Source organism: Coregonus lavaretus (genome assembly GCF_964263955.1).
Source record: "Coregonus lavaretus genome assembly, contig: HAP1_SCAFFOLD_3166, whole genome shotgun sequence".
In the NCBI taxonomy this organism is placed as follows: Eukaryota; Metazoa; Chordata; class Actinopteri; order Salmoniformes; family Salmonidae; genus Coregonus; species Coregonus lavaretus.
The window spans coordinates 32,501-49,443 of NW_028163748.1; the positions used below are offsets into that span (position 1 = coordinate 32,501).

The 16,943-nt window shown below is 47.2% G+C and overlaps 1 protein-coding gene across 1 annotated transcript in view; it reads right to left on the bottom strand.

Moving 5' to 3' along the window:
* The window catches only part of LOC311117807 (rho guanine nucleotide exchange factor 17-like), a 21,311-nt gene extending 5,404 nt beyond the window's left edge, over window positions 1-15,907 (bottom strand). The window contains exons 1-12 of the mRNA XM_084192716.1: window positions 15,835-15,907; window positions 13,079-13,261; window positions 8,294-8,410; window positions 6,500-6,592; window positions 3,464-3,649; window positions 3,255-3,305; window positions 2,683-2,792; window positions 1,443-1,528; window positions 1,176-1,294; window positions 772-979; window positions 467-540; window positions 1-108 (exon numbers count right to left, since the gene is read on the bottom strand). The exon at window positions 1-108 is cut by the window's left edge and continues 80 nt beyond it. Of these exons, the coding sequence (XP_084048842.1) occupies window positions 1-108; window positions 467-540; window positions 772-979; window positions 1,176-1,294; window positions 1,443-1,528; window positions 2,683-2,792; window positions 3,255-3,305; window positions 3,464-3,649; window positions 6,500-6,592; window positions 8,294-8,410; window positions 13,079-13,261; window positions 15,835-15,894 (1,395 nt within the window). The 5' untranslated portion in view covers window positions 15,895-15,907. The remainder of the gene's footprint in view (window positions 109-466; window positions 541-771; window positions 980-1,175; window positions 1,295-1,442; window positions 1,529-2,682; window positions 2,793-3,254; window positions 3,306-3,463; window positions 3,650-6,499; window positions 6,593-8,293; window positions 8,411-13,078; window positions 13,262-15,834) is intronic.
* Between the last annotated feature and the right edge of the window lie 1,036 nt (window positions 15,908-16,943).

Consider the following 16,943-nt stretch of genomic DNA (forward strand, 5'->3'; position numbering starts at 1 on the left):
GTCTCTGATGCTGAGCAGACACACCTGGCCCACGTAGCCATCACTGTTACACACCCACACCTCACTGCTGCTCTCTGGACAACTGTGGCTTGGGGAGGCACAGGAGAACTGGGGGAGGGAGACACAGGACAGGATAGGAGGGAAAGGATTATGAATGCTTAAGTAGACGTGTTCTCCATCACAAAACCCTGAGCTTTCCCATGGACAGTCAGACTGGCCAGGTAACCATGTCACACCACCGGGGTTGGGCTCAATTCCAATTGAAGGCAGTCAATTCAGGAAGTAAACTAAAATTACAATCCAATAAATCGAGAAAAGGGCATTTATTTTCAATGACTTCTAAACAAACTGAAAAGTAGAAGCTATTTAGTTATTTAATTTCAGAATGTTTTATTCAAACCACTTCCTGAATTTCCTGAATTGAGCCCAACCCTGCACACCACCAGGACAGGCTGGTCTCGCTCACCTGCATCCCGCTACGAGTCTTCATGATGGGGATAGCCTTCAGGAACTCTGGGTCCCACTGGTCCTTATTCATTGCTACACACACAGGACAAAGGAAGGGAGAGATAAAGAGGTTATTAACCTACAGTTTACTCTCAAGGGAAAGGCTCAAGTGAACTATCCATTTAATACGATGTTAAATTAACTTTTTTTTTTTTTTTACATTTTAGTCATTTAGCAGACGCTCTTATCCAGAGCGACTTACAGTTAGTTAGTGCATACATTTTAATTTTTCATAAATAACATGGGACATGTGTTTCCTCTTACCCAGTTTCTTCTTGGCATCTTCGAAGGCCTGTTGGAAGTTGCTGCGTGTGTCTGGGGAGCTGAACTCGAAGACGAAGCTGGTTTCTGCCGAGGCGGTGGTCAGCTCCAGCTTGGTTGGCAGGAAGGTCATACTGAAGGCTAGAGACTGTTTCTCTGCTAGCTCCCTGTGGACCGACGCCATCAGGTCCTTTATCGCCTCATCCAGAGACTGAGGAGAGAGAGAGAGGTTTGTTAAAGGAGGTGTGTATGAGACTGTTTCTCTGAGAGAGAGAGAGAGACAGAGCGAGAGAGAGCGAGAGAGAGTGTGCGTGTGTGTGTTGAGGGGGGGGGGGGGACTAAATGTAATTGTATATGTGTGTATGAGATTTGTTAGATGTCTATGTGTGTGTGTGTGTGTGTGTTACCTGGTGAGGGAAGCTGAGAGTCTCTGATAGTTTGCTGATCTGTCCCAGTGTACTCAGGTCCTCGTCCAGTCGACCAATCATCTTGTGGATGGTCTCTTTGTTGGTTGCCTGGGAGGGGCCTAACATACAGGAAAAGAGATGATGACATCTGACCTCTGATACTCACAGGAAACGACAGATCCCATGAGCACTGGGATACAGAAAGAACTACAGTTTAATCTCAGATACATATAAACTACACATCCCATGAGCCCTCAGGAGTCTTACTTTTCACCATCTCCACGTCCTCTAGGGGAAGTTTCCACAGGAACTTATATTTACTGGAAGTGTCGATCACACTGGCAGCAGAGTACCTGGAACAGGGGGAGATAGAATGACGAGAGGGGAGGGAAAGAGACAGAGTTAGTTATTTCTGTGTACGATGCAATGTGTGTCAGGCAACACCAGGGGGCAGCAAGTCTCCTTTTATTTAACACTGCAAATTATGAGGTGAACCCATAGAGAATGATAGAGGCCTCTAGTGGCCAAAAGGCCATGTCAGTATGGGCATCGCCATTGAGGGCTTCAACTAATTGGGTGGGGCTTCCGACTTCATTGGCTGATCCTTCATGCCCATGCGGGTCACCAGGAGGGATCAACCAATCGTGAAGAAGAAAATGGACTACTTCAAAATGGAGATAGCCTAAAATGGCGCTGCCCATGCTGTCACAGACGCTAAAATGGCACAGCTATAAAGTCCTCTAACTGTCTCTATGGGTGAACCGAGGGTCAGTCTGGAAGCATGGTTTCGACTACTTCTACAGTCTTGCTTCGTAACTGCAGTTTAACTGACATCCGGCCAAGAAAAACAATTTCCATAGATGGACCCATAGAGCAGTTAGAGTTTAAAAAAATATCCTAATAAGACACTTTAGTCATCATCTTTGTACACAAAACATCCATTGAATTATTCAAATAATTGTTGCTGAAGACTATTTTTTTTCCCAGCACTCCACAGCCAAAGATATTACAATTTTATATTCATCCATTGTCTGGCATGTTTTTGGATGACGTGATGACGCTGCTCCCTGTGCACACTGAGTGCTAGTACGCATGTGAAGTTGGGCCGTGTAAACCGAATCCAACCCGGATATAGACGGTCCATGAATCGGCGTATGGGAACGTGAGTAGATTATGTTGAAAACAAAGGCCGGACATCTTGGACACAGTCTCTAATTATTTTATACCTCTATGTGGTGAATGTAGGGGTTAAGGGCATAACATTGCTAACTCAGATCCTAATATGAAGTATTTGAATTGTCCGCTTGATGAGGGTGTTGACTCACACAGTCCTCACTCATCTAATAGGGACTCCCAGGAGCGTTGTTAGTGAGTGGAGTGGAAAAATACAAGATGGACTGATCTGTCTGTTGCCATTCTACATTGTGACTCAGAAGCTCAAGCAGCTGCATTGCAGGTATGTGTGTGTGTGTGTGTGTGTGTGTGTGTGTGTGTGTGTGTGACTCACAGGCTCATGGAGCTGCGTCTCAGGGATCCAGACTTCCTCTTTAGTGTGGTGCAGATGAGCAGATCACTGAAGAGGAAGAGAGAACGGTCCTTCTTACCCCCCACGGTCTTCTGCAGAGAGAGAGAGAGAGAGAGAGAGAGAGAGAGAGAGACACACACAGACAGACAGACAGAGAGAGAGAGAGAGACACACACAGACAGACAGACAGAGAGAGAGAGAGAGAGAGAGAGAGAGAGAGAGAGAGAGAGAGAGAGAGAGAGAGAGAGAGAGAGAGAGAGAGAGAGAGAGAGAGAGAGAGAGAGAGAGAGAGAGAGAGAGAGAGAGAGAGAGAGAGAGAGAGAGAGAGAGAGAGAGAGAGAGAGAGAGAGAGACAGAGAGAGAGAAACTCAGTCCTATCCTTCTCATCCGTTATCTAGATTATAGATTGATATCTGTCAGAGGGCAGTCAATCGGAGGGCAGTAACTCAGCAGAGTATCTATGGTCTCTGCTGTCAGTCTTTATCTGGAAGATCATCATAACAGCACACCGTTTATCTAAATGTCAATCTACTGTCTGAGTGTCTCAGTCTCACCGCCTCCATCACCATCTCCTGTCTCAGGAACTTCCTCATTGGGTTAAGGATCTGACAGAGCGAGAGACAGAGAGAGGGAGAGAGATTATAATCATTATTACAGTGTCATCAACTTTAAGATAGCAAAAGAAAGGGCAACGTATAACAGTATCTTTAAACTTTTAAAACATTCAATTTAAAAAAATGAGAGTATATATGTGTGTCCTGACGTCTCTGACGTGTTCCACTCCCTCGATGTGGGCCTCTATCTCCTGCATGACGCGTGTCTCTCTCTCCACCTCCTCCGCAGAGCGACGCCCCTTATTGATCTTCTCAGCCAATCGCTTGATGTCTCTCTGGGCGTCCAATAGCAACGGGTGGTCTGGATGTTCCTCAGGAGTGTGCTTCAACAAATCCTAGAGAACAGGGACACACCCGATGTCACAGGAAGGACAACTACCACCCGAGCCACTGCCTGTTCACCCCGCTATCATCCAGAAGGCGAGGTCAGTACAGGTGCATCAAAGCTGGGACCGAGAGACTGAAAAACAGCTTCTATCTCAAGGCCATCAGACTGTTAAACAGCCATCACTAGCACAGAGAGGCTGCTGCCTACATACAGACTTGAAAATCACTGGCCACTTTAATAAATGGAACACTAGTCACTTTAATAATGCCACTTTAATAATGTTTACATATCTTGCATTACTCGTCTCATATGTACAGTCGTGGTCAAAAGTTTTGAGAATGACACAAGTATTGGTCTTCACAAAGTTTGCTGCTTCAGTGTTATGAGATATTTTTGTCAGATGTTACTATGGTATACTGAAGTATAATTACAAGCATTCCATAAGTGTCAAAGGCTTTTATTGACAATTACATTAAGTTTATGCAAAGAGTCAATATTTGCAGTGTTGACCCTTCTTTTTCAAGACCTCTGCAATCCGCCCTGGCATGCTGTCAATTAACTTCTGGGCCACATCCTGACTGATGGCAGCCCATTCTTGCATAATCAATGGTTGGAGTTTGTCAGAATTTGTGGGTTTTTGTTTGTCCACCCGCCATTGAGTTCTCAATGGGATTAAGGTCTGGGGAGTTTCCTGGCCATGGACCCAAGATTTCGATGTTTTGTTCCCGAGCCACTTAGTTATCACTTTTGCCTTATGCAAGGTGCTCCATCATGCTGGAAAAGGCATTGTTCGTCACTAAACTGTTCTTGGATGGTTGGGAGAAGTTGCTCTCGGAGGATGTGTTGGTACCATTCTTTATTCATGGCTGTGTTCTTAGGCAAAATTGTGAGTGAGCCCACTCCCTTGGCTGAGAAGCAACCCCACACATGAATGGTCTCAGGATGCTTTACTGTTGGCATGACACAGGACTGATGGTAGCGCTCACCTTGTCTTCTCTGGACAAGCTTTTTTTCCGGATGCCCCAAACAATCGGAAAGGGGATTCATCAGAGAAAATGACTTTACCCCAGTCCTCAGCAGTCCAATCCCTGTACCTTTTGAAGAATATCAGTCTGTCCCTGATGTTTTTCCTGGAGAGAAGTGGCTTCCTCGCTGCCCTTCTTGACACCAGGCCATCCTCCAAAAGTCTTCGCCTCACTGTGCGTGCAGATGCACTCACACCTGCCTGCTGCCATTCCTGAGCAAGCTCTGCACTGGTGGTGCCCCGATCCCGCAGCTGAATCAACTTTAGGAGACGGTCCTGGCGCTTGCTGGACTTTCTTGGGCGCCCTGAAGCCTTCTTCACAACAATTGAACCTCTCTCCTTGAAGTTCATAAAATGGTTGATTTAGGTGCAATCTTACTAGCAGCAATATCCTTGCCTGTGAAGCCCTTTTTGTGCAAAGCAATGATGACGGCATGTGTTTCCTTGCAGGTAACCATGGTTAACAGAGGAAGAACAAAGCTTCCATTCTGTTATTCTAACTCAATCAGCATGACAGAGTGATCACCTTGTCCTCGTCAACACTCACCTGTGTTAACGAGAGAATCACTGACATTATGTTTTGTGGCAGGGCTGAAATGCAGTGGAAATGTTTTTGGGGGGATTAAGTTCATTTTCATGGCAAAGAGGGACTTTGCAATTCATTGCAATTCATCTGATCACTCTTCATAACATTCTGGAGTATATACAAATTGCCATCATAAAAACTGAGGCAGCAGACTTTGAAAATGTATGTGTGTCATTCTCAAAACTTTTGACCACGACTCTATATACTGTATCCTATACTATCATAATAATGTTTACATATCTTGCATTACACATCTCATATGTATATACTGTATTCTATACCATCAATTGCATCTTAGCCTATGCCACTCTGATAATGACATTGCTCATCCATATATTTATATATTCTTATTCTATTCCTTTACTTAGATTTTTGTGTATTAGGTATTTGTTGTGGAATTGTTAGATATTACTTGCTAGATATTGCTGCACTGTCGGAACTAGAAGTACAAGCATTTTGCTACACTCACAATAACATCTGCTAACCATGTGTATGTGACCAATACATTTGATTTGATTTGATTTGATTTGACTACCAAGTAAAAGGAAGCGTCAGCTGCAACAGAATACGCCTTCATATACACATGCTTACCTTCATCTTTCATACACAGGCCTTCAACACTAAACTGGTTGACATTGGGGAAATAGCTAGGCCAGGAGAAGCCTGGGACTCGCCTAGGACTTATCCCAGTTAGGCAGAGGGAACCATGGGGAGGGGACTCACCTTGACCAGTTAGGCAGAGGGGAGGGGACTCACCTTGACCAGTTAGGCAGAGGGGAGGGGACTCACCTTGACCAGTTAGGCAGAGGGGAGGGGACTCACCTTGACCAGTTAGGCAGAGGGGAGGGGACTCACCTTGACCAGTTAGGCAGAGGGGAGGGGACTCACCTTGATCAGTTATGCAGAGGGGAGGGGACTCACCTTGACCAGTTATGCAGAGGGGAGGGGACCTACCTTGACCAGTTAGGCAGAGGGGAGGGGATTCACCTTTATCAGTTAGGCAGAGGGGAGGGGACCTACCTTGACCAGTTAGGCAGAGGGGAGGGGACTCACCTTTATCAGTTAGGCAGAGGGGAGGGGACCTACCTTGACCAGTTAGGCAGAGGGGAGGGGATTCACCTTTATCAGTTAGGCAGAGGGGAGGGGACCTACCTTGACCAGTTATGCAGAGGGGAGGGGACCTACCTTGACCAGTTAGAGCGGAGGGGACTCACCCTGACCAGTTAGGCAGAGCGGAGGGGACTCACCTTGACCAGCAGCTCATAACGGGGGATCCTCTGGACAGGCTTGATCATAAGATCACCCAGGGCCTGCTTCTCCTTGTTCTCACGCATACTGGTCTGTGGGGGGGGGGGGGGTGGAGACAGAAGAGAGAGACAGGGAGAGAGAAGAGAGAGACGGAGACAGAGAAGAGAGAGAGAAGTGAGAGACAGGGAGACAGAGAAGTGAGAGACAGGGAGAGAGAAGAGAGAGACAGGGAGAACGGGACAGAGTTCTAGTCAGACAGACATATGAGCCATACAGTGTGAATAATCTGTCTGGTTTCTCCCATAGACACTAGATGGCGATATGGTTCCACATTCTGTTCAGAGTCACCCTACTGTGACCGAGTCACTGAAGAAGACCTGTGACTTTTTAACTGTCATCATCTAGTCTGGTCAAAGGTCAGCTACAGAGGGGAGAAAAACAACAGCTGATACACTGAACTATACACAGACAGGCATGCAGGAACACACATCCACATGTTCTGAGCTCCATGTCTCAGCTCTGCCTGTGACTAGTAATCTGTGGTGACTAGTGAGGAACGGCCTCTCCCCACCTTCAGAGGCTATGCTCAAACTCTACACCCCAACCTGAGTGTTTCCTTCTGCCACGTCAGGTCTCTTGGCCCTCCCACCCCTGCTAAATGACTCAAATGTAAATGATTCAATTCAGTGGAACCTGCCTGTCACACTAGTGTGTGTGTGTGTAATCCAAAGAGCTGGGCCAGACCGCTCTACCTCAAGCCGGGTGTACACTACACTATTTTGGCCCTGATTTAGCTGTCCCAGACAGTTTTTTTGAGATTGGAGACAAAATCCCCATGTCGTTGCCTACTCTGGTCAGAGTCGCAATCTGAGGGCTACCGATCCCGTCTCTGAGAAGTCCCAGACATCCTGACCAGATATTTTCAAACATGTTTGATTTTATCGACACAAAATCTGCAATGCTCTTGTAGCATGAACGTGCAATGACAAGTTTTGAGAAAGGTGATCAGCGATAGCCAATGAGAACTCGCCAGAGAAGAAGCCAGTGAAATGATGACTGAATGTGTAGACTAGAGAAGGAGGGATGACTACTACTAGCATGCGTTTCTACCTGCCTTTAACCAAAGCCAAAGTGTCAAATCGTAACAGCTCTGAAGCTCACAAGCAATGTTATTAAATTCAAATTGTTGGCTAGATATTTCAACTCTGTATGGCAAGCGTGAATGTCTGACTGAAAACGTTTATGAGGCTGCTTTGAGCCACAGCTCGTTCCAGCTACGTTAACAATCTAATCACATCATCGCATCATTGTTTTAGTGAGACAGCGTGGTGGTATGGAAAATCCTCACGACTACGTGAAGAATCTTGTAGTGTGTGACTTCCTGTCTGTGCCACATCATTTACCGGTAGTGTGCGCACCACTATGTTGACAAGACAAACAACTACAGGAAAGACGGTCGTTTAATGTAAGGGGCTCAGCGATGTTAGGATTTTGAAAGTTGTGTAGTGTACGCCTGGCATTAGGGGATCATACACCTGGCATTAGGGGATCATACACCTGGCATTAGGGGATCATACACCTGGCATTAGGGGATCAGCGATCTAGTCCTGAGAAAACTGCCATTGGACGAGCAGGAGGGACAGGATGTGCACACACACACACACACACACACACGCGCACACACACGCGCACACACACGCGCACACAGTAGATAAAGACACTTAGAGACAAGTCCATGCATCACACTCATTTACACAAACACACTCATATCGACAGCGGACATACACACTCACCTCCAGGAACTTGAGGAATGCCGGCTTGGCCTCCTTTGCAATCCTCACTGCGTCTTTGGCGTTCAGAAAGTTATCGATATATGCTGAATAAATATTAGCAAGAATCTCTTTGGAGAACTGTGTAAAAGAGAGAAAGATAGAGAGGGGAGGTAAGAGAGAGAAAGTTAACAGGCAAACAAGAATATAAACATAATGTAAAAGGCCCCCCTCATATTAGGTTTGGTTTGCTCCTAGCATAATTTGGCTACTTGAAGCGAAAGTCTGTACCTCGCATACTCCCTTAAAAATACTTTTGCTTGAAAAACAAGAACAAAAGCGGCAATATTACTGTTTGTCCCTTTAGAGACGCCATAGCAACAACATAGCCAGTACACATCACCTCAAATAGTCAGAATTAATCTAAGATAATAATACATGTAATAAATGTTGACGTTTTTGCAGAGTAGGTCATAGTCGCGCAATTTTACATCTAACTAAGACATTTGGTGCAGTATTTCTCAAATGAAACAATGTGCATGAAAACTAATTGTCTCTTGTTGAATGACATCAAACACTACATTAAAGAATCCCGTCCATAGTTTACACTCCTACTAGGAGAAAAAAAACTACCGAACCCAAAACAAACAAAAACGTCACAAACTTTCATCATAATATATGCGCAGACTGTTTTCAAAGCATGGGACAAGCTATAAACTGACTCTGAAGGAGGGTGAATCCTGCCCGGCAACAAGTGGTTGGTGAGCCTGGCTCTGGCTGGGATTGGCCAATATGGTGATACATAGGAAGCCTCCCTCCAGGCTTAAAAACCGAAGTGAAAAGGGGATCCTCAGTGGGGAAAAGGGGATCCTCAGTGGGAAAAAGGGGATCCTCAGCGGGGAAAAGGGGATCCTCAGCGGGGAAAAGGGGATCCTCAGTGGGGAAAAGGGGATCCTCAGCGGGGAAAAGGGGATCCTCAGTGGGGAAAAGGGGATCCTCAGTGGGGAAAAGGGGATCCTCAGTGGGGAAAAGGGATCCTCAGTGGGGAAAAGGGGATCCTCAGTGGGGAAAAGGGGATCCTCAGTGGGGAAAAGGGGATCCTCAGCGGGGAAAAGGGATCCTCAGTGGGGAAAAGGGGATCCTCAGTGGGGAAAAGGGGATCCTCAGCGGGTAAAAGGGGATCCTCAGTGGGGAAAAGGGATCCTCAGTGGGGAAAAGGGGATCCTCAGCGGGTAAAAGGGATCCTCAGTGGGGAAAAGGGGATCCTCAGCGGGTAAAAGGGGATCCTCAGTGGGGAAAAGGGATCCTCAGTGGGGAAAAGGGGATCCTCAGCGGGTAAAAGGGGATCCTCAGTGGGGAAAAGGGATCCTCAGTGGGGAAAAGGGATCCTAAGTGGGGAAAAGGGATCCTCAGTGGGGAAAAGGGGATCCTCAGCGGGGAAAAGGGGATCCTCAGTGGGGAAAAGGGGATCCTCAGTGGGGAGAGATGATGGAGAGCACAAACATAGACATGCACAACACGCATTATGGCATGCTCCACACACTGACCTGCCTTTCCTCTACACAATGGAGATGAGTGAGAAGGAGAGAAAGAAATGAGAGCGGGAAAGGAAATGGAAAGAGACAGAAAGAAAGAGAGTGAGAGAGACAGACGGAGAGAAAGAGAGCGAGAGAGGGATGATAAGGGGTATGGTTTAATGGTAACAGAAATAGGCATTATGACCCCCCATGAAAAGAGCTGCCCTCTCCCTCCATCCCTCTCTCCTCCGTCCCTTCAGCAGCCTCCTGTGCTATACACCTACACAGTCACCTGTCTCCCCTCCCTCCATCCCTCTCTCCTCCGTCCCTTCAGCAGCCTCCTGTGCTCTACACCTACACCTACACAGTCACCCGTCTCCCCTCCCTCCATCCCTCCCTCCTCCGTCCCTTCAGCAGCCTCCTGTGCTATACACCTACACAGTCACCTGTCTCCCCTCCCTCCTCCGTCCCTTCAGCAGCCTCCTGTGCTCTACACCTACACAGTCACCTGTCTCCCCTCCCTCCATCCCTCCCTCCTCCGTCCCTCCAGCAGCCTCCTGTGCTATACACCTACACAGTCACCTGTCTCCCCTCCCTCCATCCCTCCCTCCTCCGTCCCTTCAGCAGCCTCCTGTGCTCTACACCTACACAGTCACCTGTCTCCCCTCCCTCCATCCCTCCCTCCTCCGTCCCTTCAGCAGCCTCCTGTGCTATACACCTACACAGTCACCCGTCTCCCCTCCCTCCATCCCTCTCTCCTCCGTCCCTTCAGCAGCCTCCTGTGCTATACACCTACACAGTCACCCGTCTCCCCTCCCTCCATCCCTCTCTCCTCCGTCCCTTCAGCAGCCTCCTGTGCTATACACCTACACAGTCACCCGTCTCCCCTCCCTCCATCCCTCTCTCCTCCGTCCCTTCAGCAGCCTCCTGTGCTATACACCTACACAGTCACCCGTCTCCCCTCCCTCCATCCCTCCCTCCTCCGTCCCTCCAGCAGCCTCCTGTGCTATACACCTACACAGTCACCCGTCTCCCCTCCCCCCATCCCTCCCTCCTCCGTCCCTTCAGCAGCCTCCTGTGCTATACACCTACACAGTCACCCGTCTCCCCTCCCTCCAGTTACACAAGCAGCCACTCTCCCCCATTCTCTTGTCACTCTTTCCCCTCTCTTACACAACCTCCCTGGCTCTATAGTATAGTATAATCTTTACAGTATAATCCCTGTCCGTTAGACTCTCTAATAATAATAATAATAATAATAATAATAATAATAATAATAATAATAATAATAAATGCCATTTAAATAATAATAATAATAATAATAATAATAAATGCCATTTAGCAGACACTTTTATCCAAAGCCACTTACAGTCATGCGTGCATAAATGTTACGTATGTATGGTCCCAAGAATCGAACCCACTATCCTGGGTCTACCAACTATACATGATGTTACTGTCGGCTGTCTGTCCAAGGAGGGAGCAGGACTGCATAGTCGGCATATAGGTTCTGTGTGTGCTATTACACGGGGTCAGGCCGGTTCAGGGCTACTGAGACAGATGTGTTTTGACAGGGTATCATCACAAGGGGTTGAACTGTAGAGGGGGAGAAGGGCTGAGGGGGGTGAGAGAGAGAGGGGGGGGGGGGGGGGGGAAGAGAAGTGAGGGGGTGAGAGAGGGATGAAGAGGGTGAGGGGCGTGAGAGAGGGAGTGGGGTGAGAGAGGGTGACATGACATCTGTGTGTAAACTGACGTCATACACACACACACACAATACACACACACACAATACACACACTCCGAGAGTTGACCTCACTGTAGCAGAAATGTCTAGCTCAAAGACAGTTCAGAGAGGTCAAGGGATTACTACTCGCTACATTCCACTAGCATGGGCTAACAATGCTACACATTCTGACTGCATTTCACTAGCATGGGCTAACAATGCTACACATTCTGACTGCATTCCACTAGCATGGGCTAACAATGCTATACATTCTGACTGCATTCCACTAGCATGGGCTAACAATGCTACACAATCTGACTGAATAGGCTAGCGATGCTACACCGGTCAGGATAAAGGAGTCAGCACGCTTCAATTAGGCTGGCGCCTAGACAAGTTTGTCCATTTTGAGACGCCGTAGCCAGTACACTTCCTCAAATTAGTCAGAATTAATCTAAGATAACTCAAGAAATCTGTCATTAATTTTGACAACTAAGTAAGATGTTTGGTGCAGTATTTCTCAATGAAACAATGAGCATGAAAACGAGTTCTGTCGTTGAATGACAACAGACTTTATTGAAGAATCACTACTGTTGACCAATCACAGACGAAGGGGCGTTGACTTCGGCTTGCCTCAAGATTTTTGTGTGTGTGCCTGGACAGCTGAAAAATGCCGAAGTCCAAAACAAACAAAAACGTCACAAACTGTTGTCATAATATATACACAAACTCTTCCTAACTGTTTCTGCTGGGAAGCAAGCATACGCCTTAAGTCTCTCTGCCCCCAGAGGGAGAGGCCTTTGTTCTTTTGGCCGTGGAGGTGTTGTTGTCTGTGTTTAGACTGGGAGGTGTGTGTGTTGGGGTGAACCAGAGGGCTACCAGCAGGTAGTTAATATGGACCAGGAGAGGAGACAGGGAGGAGACTCATGGGGAAGTCACTGTACCTTACTATTTAGGGGTGAAGTGTGTGTGTGTGTCCTGTAGCAAGAAGGCAGTGAAACACCAGGACCCCCCCCCCCCCAGTCATGATGTTTTCATCTGATTGTCAAACAATCACTTCAAAAAGGCGCTTCTGTAGTCTACCCAGGCACGTTCGTCCATTCACTAAATCATTCCAGCATCCAAAACAATGCACTGTGCACCCGTAATATGATGAACAGAAAAATATATCTGTTACAAAACACCTACGTGTATGTAATGACATTCTGTGATTGTCATTAGGCTTACACTTGTAGCCTGCGTGTTGATGCGTGGACTGCTGTCCGGGGCGCGTCTTGGTCTCGGTCACTCATTTCCGCCTTGGCAAAATGTAATTGTTCTCGTCGAACCACAACACAATTTGGAGCGTACACCACCCGGTTTCAAATCAATTCTCTCACTTTTCATGCGGCTGTGTTGTAATAGCTTACCATTGTCTTGGCATTTTGTGTTAACTGTGATAGGCTCATGTTCTACTGGTAAGGCATGCCCCCCCCCCCCCGCTATTTATTTTACTGGGACCCTACCAACTTACTTTCACCCGTGGTTTCTCCATTGTCCATTGTTCACAGTGATTGGATGGAGGGAGGTACTTACCGATTGGATAAGCAACTGGCCCACAGTCTGTCTGTCGTGCCATTGGCTGATGCAGCCGGTGACCTGTTCCAGGAAGTGCTCATGGTGCTCCAGGATCTCTGGGATCTGATAGAACATCTCATCCACCAATGAGGGATCAACTAGGGATCCACTGTCTGAATGCTTCAAAGGCCGCATATAGCCCTACAGATAGAGCGAGAGAGGCAGGGAGAGAGAGAGAGACAGACAGAGGGGGAGGGAGGGAGAGGGGGAGAGGGGGGAGGTAGAGAGAGAGAGTTAGAGGGGGGGGTAGGTAGAGAGAGATAGAGGGGGGAGGTAGAGAGAGCGATAGAGAGGGGGGAGTTAGAGAGAGAGCTAGAGTTAAAACCAGCCTTTATTGTACATAAGGAAAAGAGCCAAGAGGTTGTGAGTACTCTGTGTGTGTGTGTGTGTGTGTGTGTGTGTGTGTGTGTGTGTGTGTGTGTGTGTGTGTGTGTGTGTGTGTGTGTGTGTGTGCGCGTGCGTGCGTGCGCGCGTATGTTCTAAGACAGGCTTTGATTAAAGGAAACACCTCCGTGTCCCTATGGGCCCACAGTATCTACTAGTGATGGGGAAAAAATGGATACAGTTACATATCAGGATATTATTTTTGACAATATATCGTATCGATAATGTCGCAATATTATTTTTGAACTAGTAGGCTGTACCATAGGGCTGCTGTGGTGACCGTATTACCGCAGTAAAATTCCACGTGACCATTGAGTCGCGGTAATCTCCTCTTATGCACTCTGGACATGCGTTGGTCGTACCCATCTACCCAACTACCATCAGGTCCTAATGGCCTGGTACTCAGGGCTCCATTGTCCCTCTAACCACTCTGACATCAATGCAAATGCGATCCGAGAACCACATCAAACACGTATCATCAAAGCAGTATCACGCTTTTAAAAGTCACCTCACTGTGATTGATCAATTGGAAGAACGAAGTTCAACAGCAGGTTGAATCTGAGTGGAAAACATGGGTCCTTGTGGATGCTGTTTCAAAGCCTAACACGACGAACTGGACAGCGCTTTCTAAGGTGATGATTCATTCAAAACACCCATACGCATATTAGAGCTTATGTGCCCAAGCCTGGAAAAAAAAACCTGAATTAAAATTATGCTTGTGCTGTTATACAATACATAAACTACCGCATATTACACATGGTCTCTCAGTACGGTGATAATATGGTATGGTGAGGTCCCTCAGTACGGTGATAATATGGTATGGTGAGGTCCCTCAGTATGGTGATAATATGGTATGGTGAGGTTCCTGGCCATTCCCGGTCCTAGTATCTACAGTCTCAAATGTTTTCATTTTTCAAAACCGAGGATGTGAAACGGCCCCCTCTCTTCTTCTCTCCCTTTATTTCTTCCTCCTTCGGTCCCGCACACATAATCAACCTCAATCAACTACAGAACTGTTATCACAAAATAGAGTTCCAGTTAATATTTTCTTCCTGATAGGCACACACACACACACATTACATAGCATGACAAATATGTTTCTATTTTTGGAAAATTCCACCATTTCCCGAAACCATCCTCGTGAAATGGGAACACATCCAGGCAAGCCACAGACCCAATGAAACACGCACACATACTGCAGTGCTGCCGAGCCTTGGGCCAGTAACTGAAAGGTTGCTGGGTTGAATCCCCGAGCCGACTAGGTCAAACATCTGTCTGTGCCCTTGAGCAAAAATCTACAGGTGGCTTACTAGGTGGCTTTTTAGTCCAACAGTTAACGGAACCATGTGGTTGTACCAGCCAATCAGAGCTCTGTATTACATACTCCATTTTGGAGCTTCTGTGGAGTGGCAGTTTCACTGCATTAACTGTGGTAACCGTGGCCCCTGTTCTGTTGCTATAGGAACCCTGCCTCTGTAGCGATCAGTGACAGTGAGTTAGAAAACACAGAGACCAGCACTTCTCCTCTCATTTATATTACTATGGAGAGCAACCTGGATCTGTTTCCCCACACGTGCAGGGTACAGGCAGAATCCTCCCACTTGCCCACAATGTATATATTATGTAATGGTACCTTGTTAAAGGCTGTGATAATGAGACGTGTAGGACTGAACAATAAAGAAGCATTTCTCTAGCAGCTTCTACTGTCTGAATGAGAGGTTCCATAAATAACTGTATTTATCAAATACCAGAGAGGTTGAACATCTCTTCCATAAAGAACTATCATCAAATACCAGAGTGGTTGAAGATCTCGTCCATAAATAACTGTATTATCAAAGACCAGAGAGGTTGAACATCTCTTCCATAAAGAACTGTATCATCAAAGACCAGAGTGTCTGAAGAGAGTGAGTGTGTATGACTCTATGATAGGGTAGGAAGGGTAAAGACCATCTGTGTCTATAAGGGGGGCAGGGGTTATTTAAGGTAGGGGGTGTCTGTTTGTGGTTGGTGTGTGTGGAGGGGAGGTTGGGGATAGGGTTGTAGAAAGGGTGGGCCTGTCTCAGTGAAGGGGGTTGTTGGAAAATGGTAGGGAGGTAAGAGGGGAGTCAGAGACAGGTGGGGTAGGGTGGGTGTGGTTGAGTGGGGTTGTGGGGTGGGGGAGTTGTGGAGTGAGTGTGGGGTCTGGGTGGGGAGACTGCCTGTCTGAATGAGGCAGGTGAGATATGTGGCTAAGAGGTGAGGAAAGGGGCTCTAGCAGGATTTATTTACATTAAGACATTGCAACTTCAACCATCTGTTAGCACTGGGGGTTCCTGTGTGTGTCGTATTACCTGTATGAGTGTCCGGAGCGACTCCACGTAAGACTGCTCAGTGTCCAGGAGGGTCATCATGACATGTCTTCTCATATCCTGCAGGGGGAGACAACACTGTCAGTGCTACTACATAACACACACACACACACACACACACACAATTCGGCTCGACTGTCATCAAAATAAGGGTTTCCTGTTTACATGGCTTGGTTGGACTAACAGAGACAGTGGAAAGATGGTTCAGAGAAGTTAGTCTATCAATGAGTGAATCACTGAATGAAATGCATTAAGTTTAGTCGACAAAGAGAGAGAGAGCGAGAGAGGAGGGAGAGAAGAGAGAGACGTCATTATCTCACTTCGCTTTAGCAACAGTGGCTTTGTCATTCATGCTAATAAAGCGTATCAATCTGAGCGAAAGCGAGAGAGCGAGAGAGAGATGGAGAGGGAGGGAGAGAGAGAGAGAGAGAGAGAGAGAAAGAGAGAGAGAGAAAGAGATGGAGAGGGAGGGAGAGAGAGAGATGGAGAGAGAGAGAGGGAGAGAGAGAGAGAGAGAGAGAGAGAAAGAGAGAGAGAGAAAGAGCGAGAGAGAGAAAGAGCGAGAGAGAGAAAGAGAGAGCGAGAGAGAAAGAGAGAGAGATAGATAGAGAGCGATAGAGAGCGAGAGAGAGAGAGAGAGAGAAAAAGAGAGAGATATAGAGCGAGAGTGAGAGCGAGAGCGAGAAGAGCAAGACGGGGTGTGTCAGGCCAACCCAGCCAGCCCCCAGGTGGCTAACGAGACAAACTCTCTGTCTCTCTCACACGCATGCATTCACTGTTGCCATGCCAACCAGCAGCATCCTCCATCTTAGCCCCCCCGCGGCAACAGTTACCAGGGTTTCTGCTGGCTCTCTAGAGTTCCTTAGTGTTCCGTTCTGGCGTTATGCTAGTCACTAAATCACTAGAGCTTCCTCTTAGGCAGGCAGGGAACATCTCTGCCCCTAGAACCCACAGGGAAGAACTGTTTGACCCGCAGACCACTGCTCTGTCACAGGGTTCACAAACACACAGACACAGGATCAGAGCCAAGCCATAGGGTTCAGACTGCCTCCACTGATTATGTTGGTATAGGAGGATAAGACATTATTATA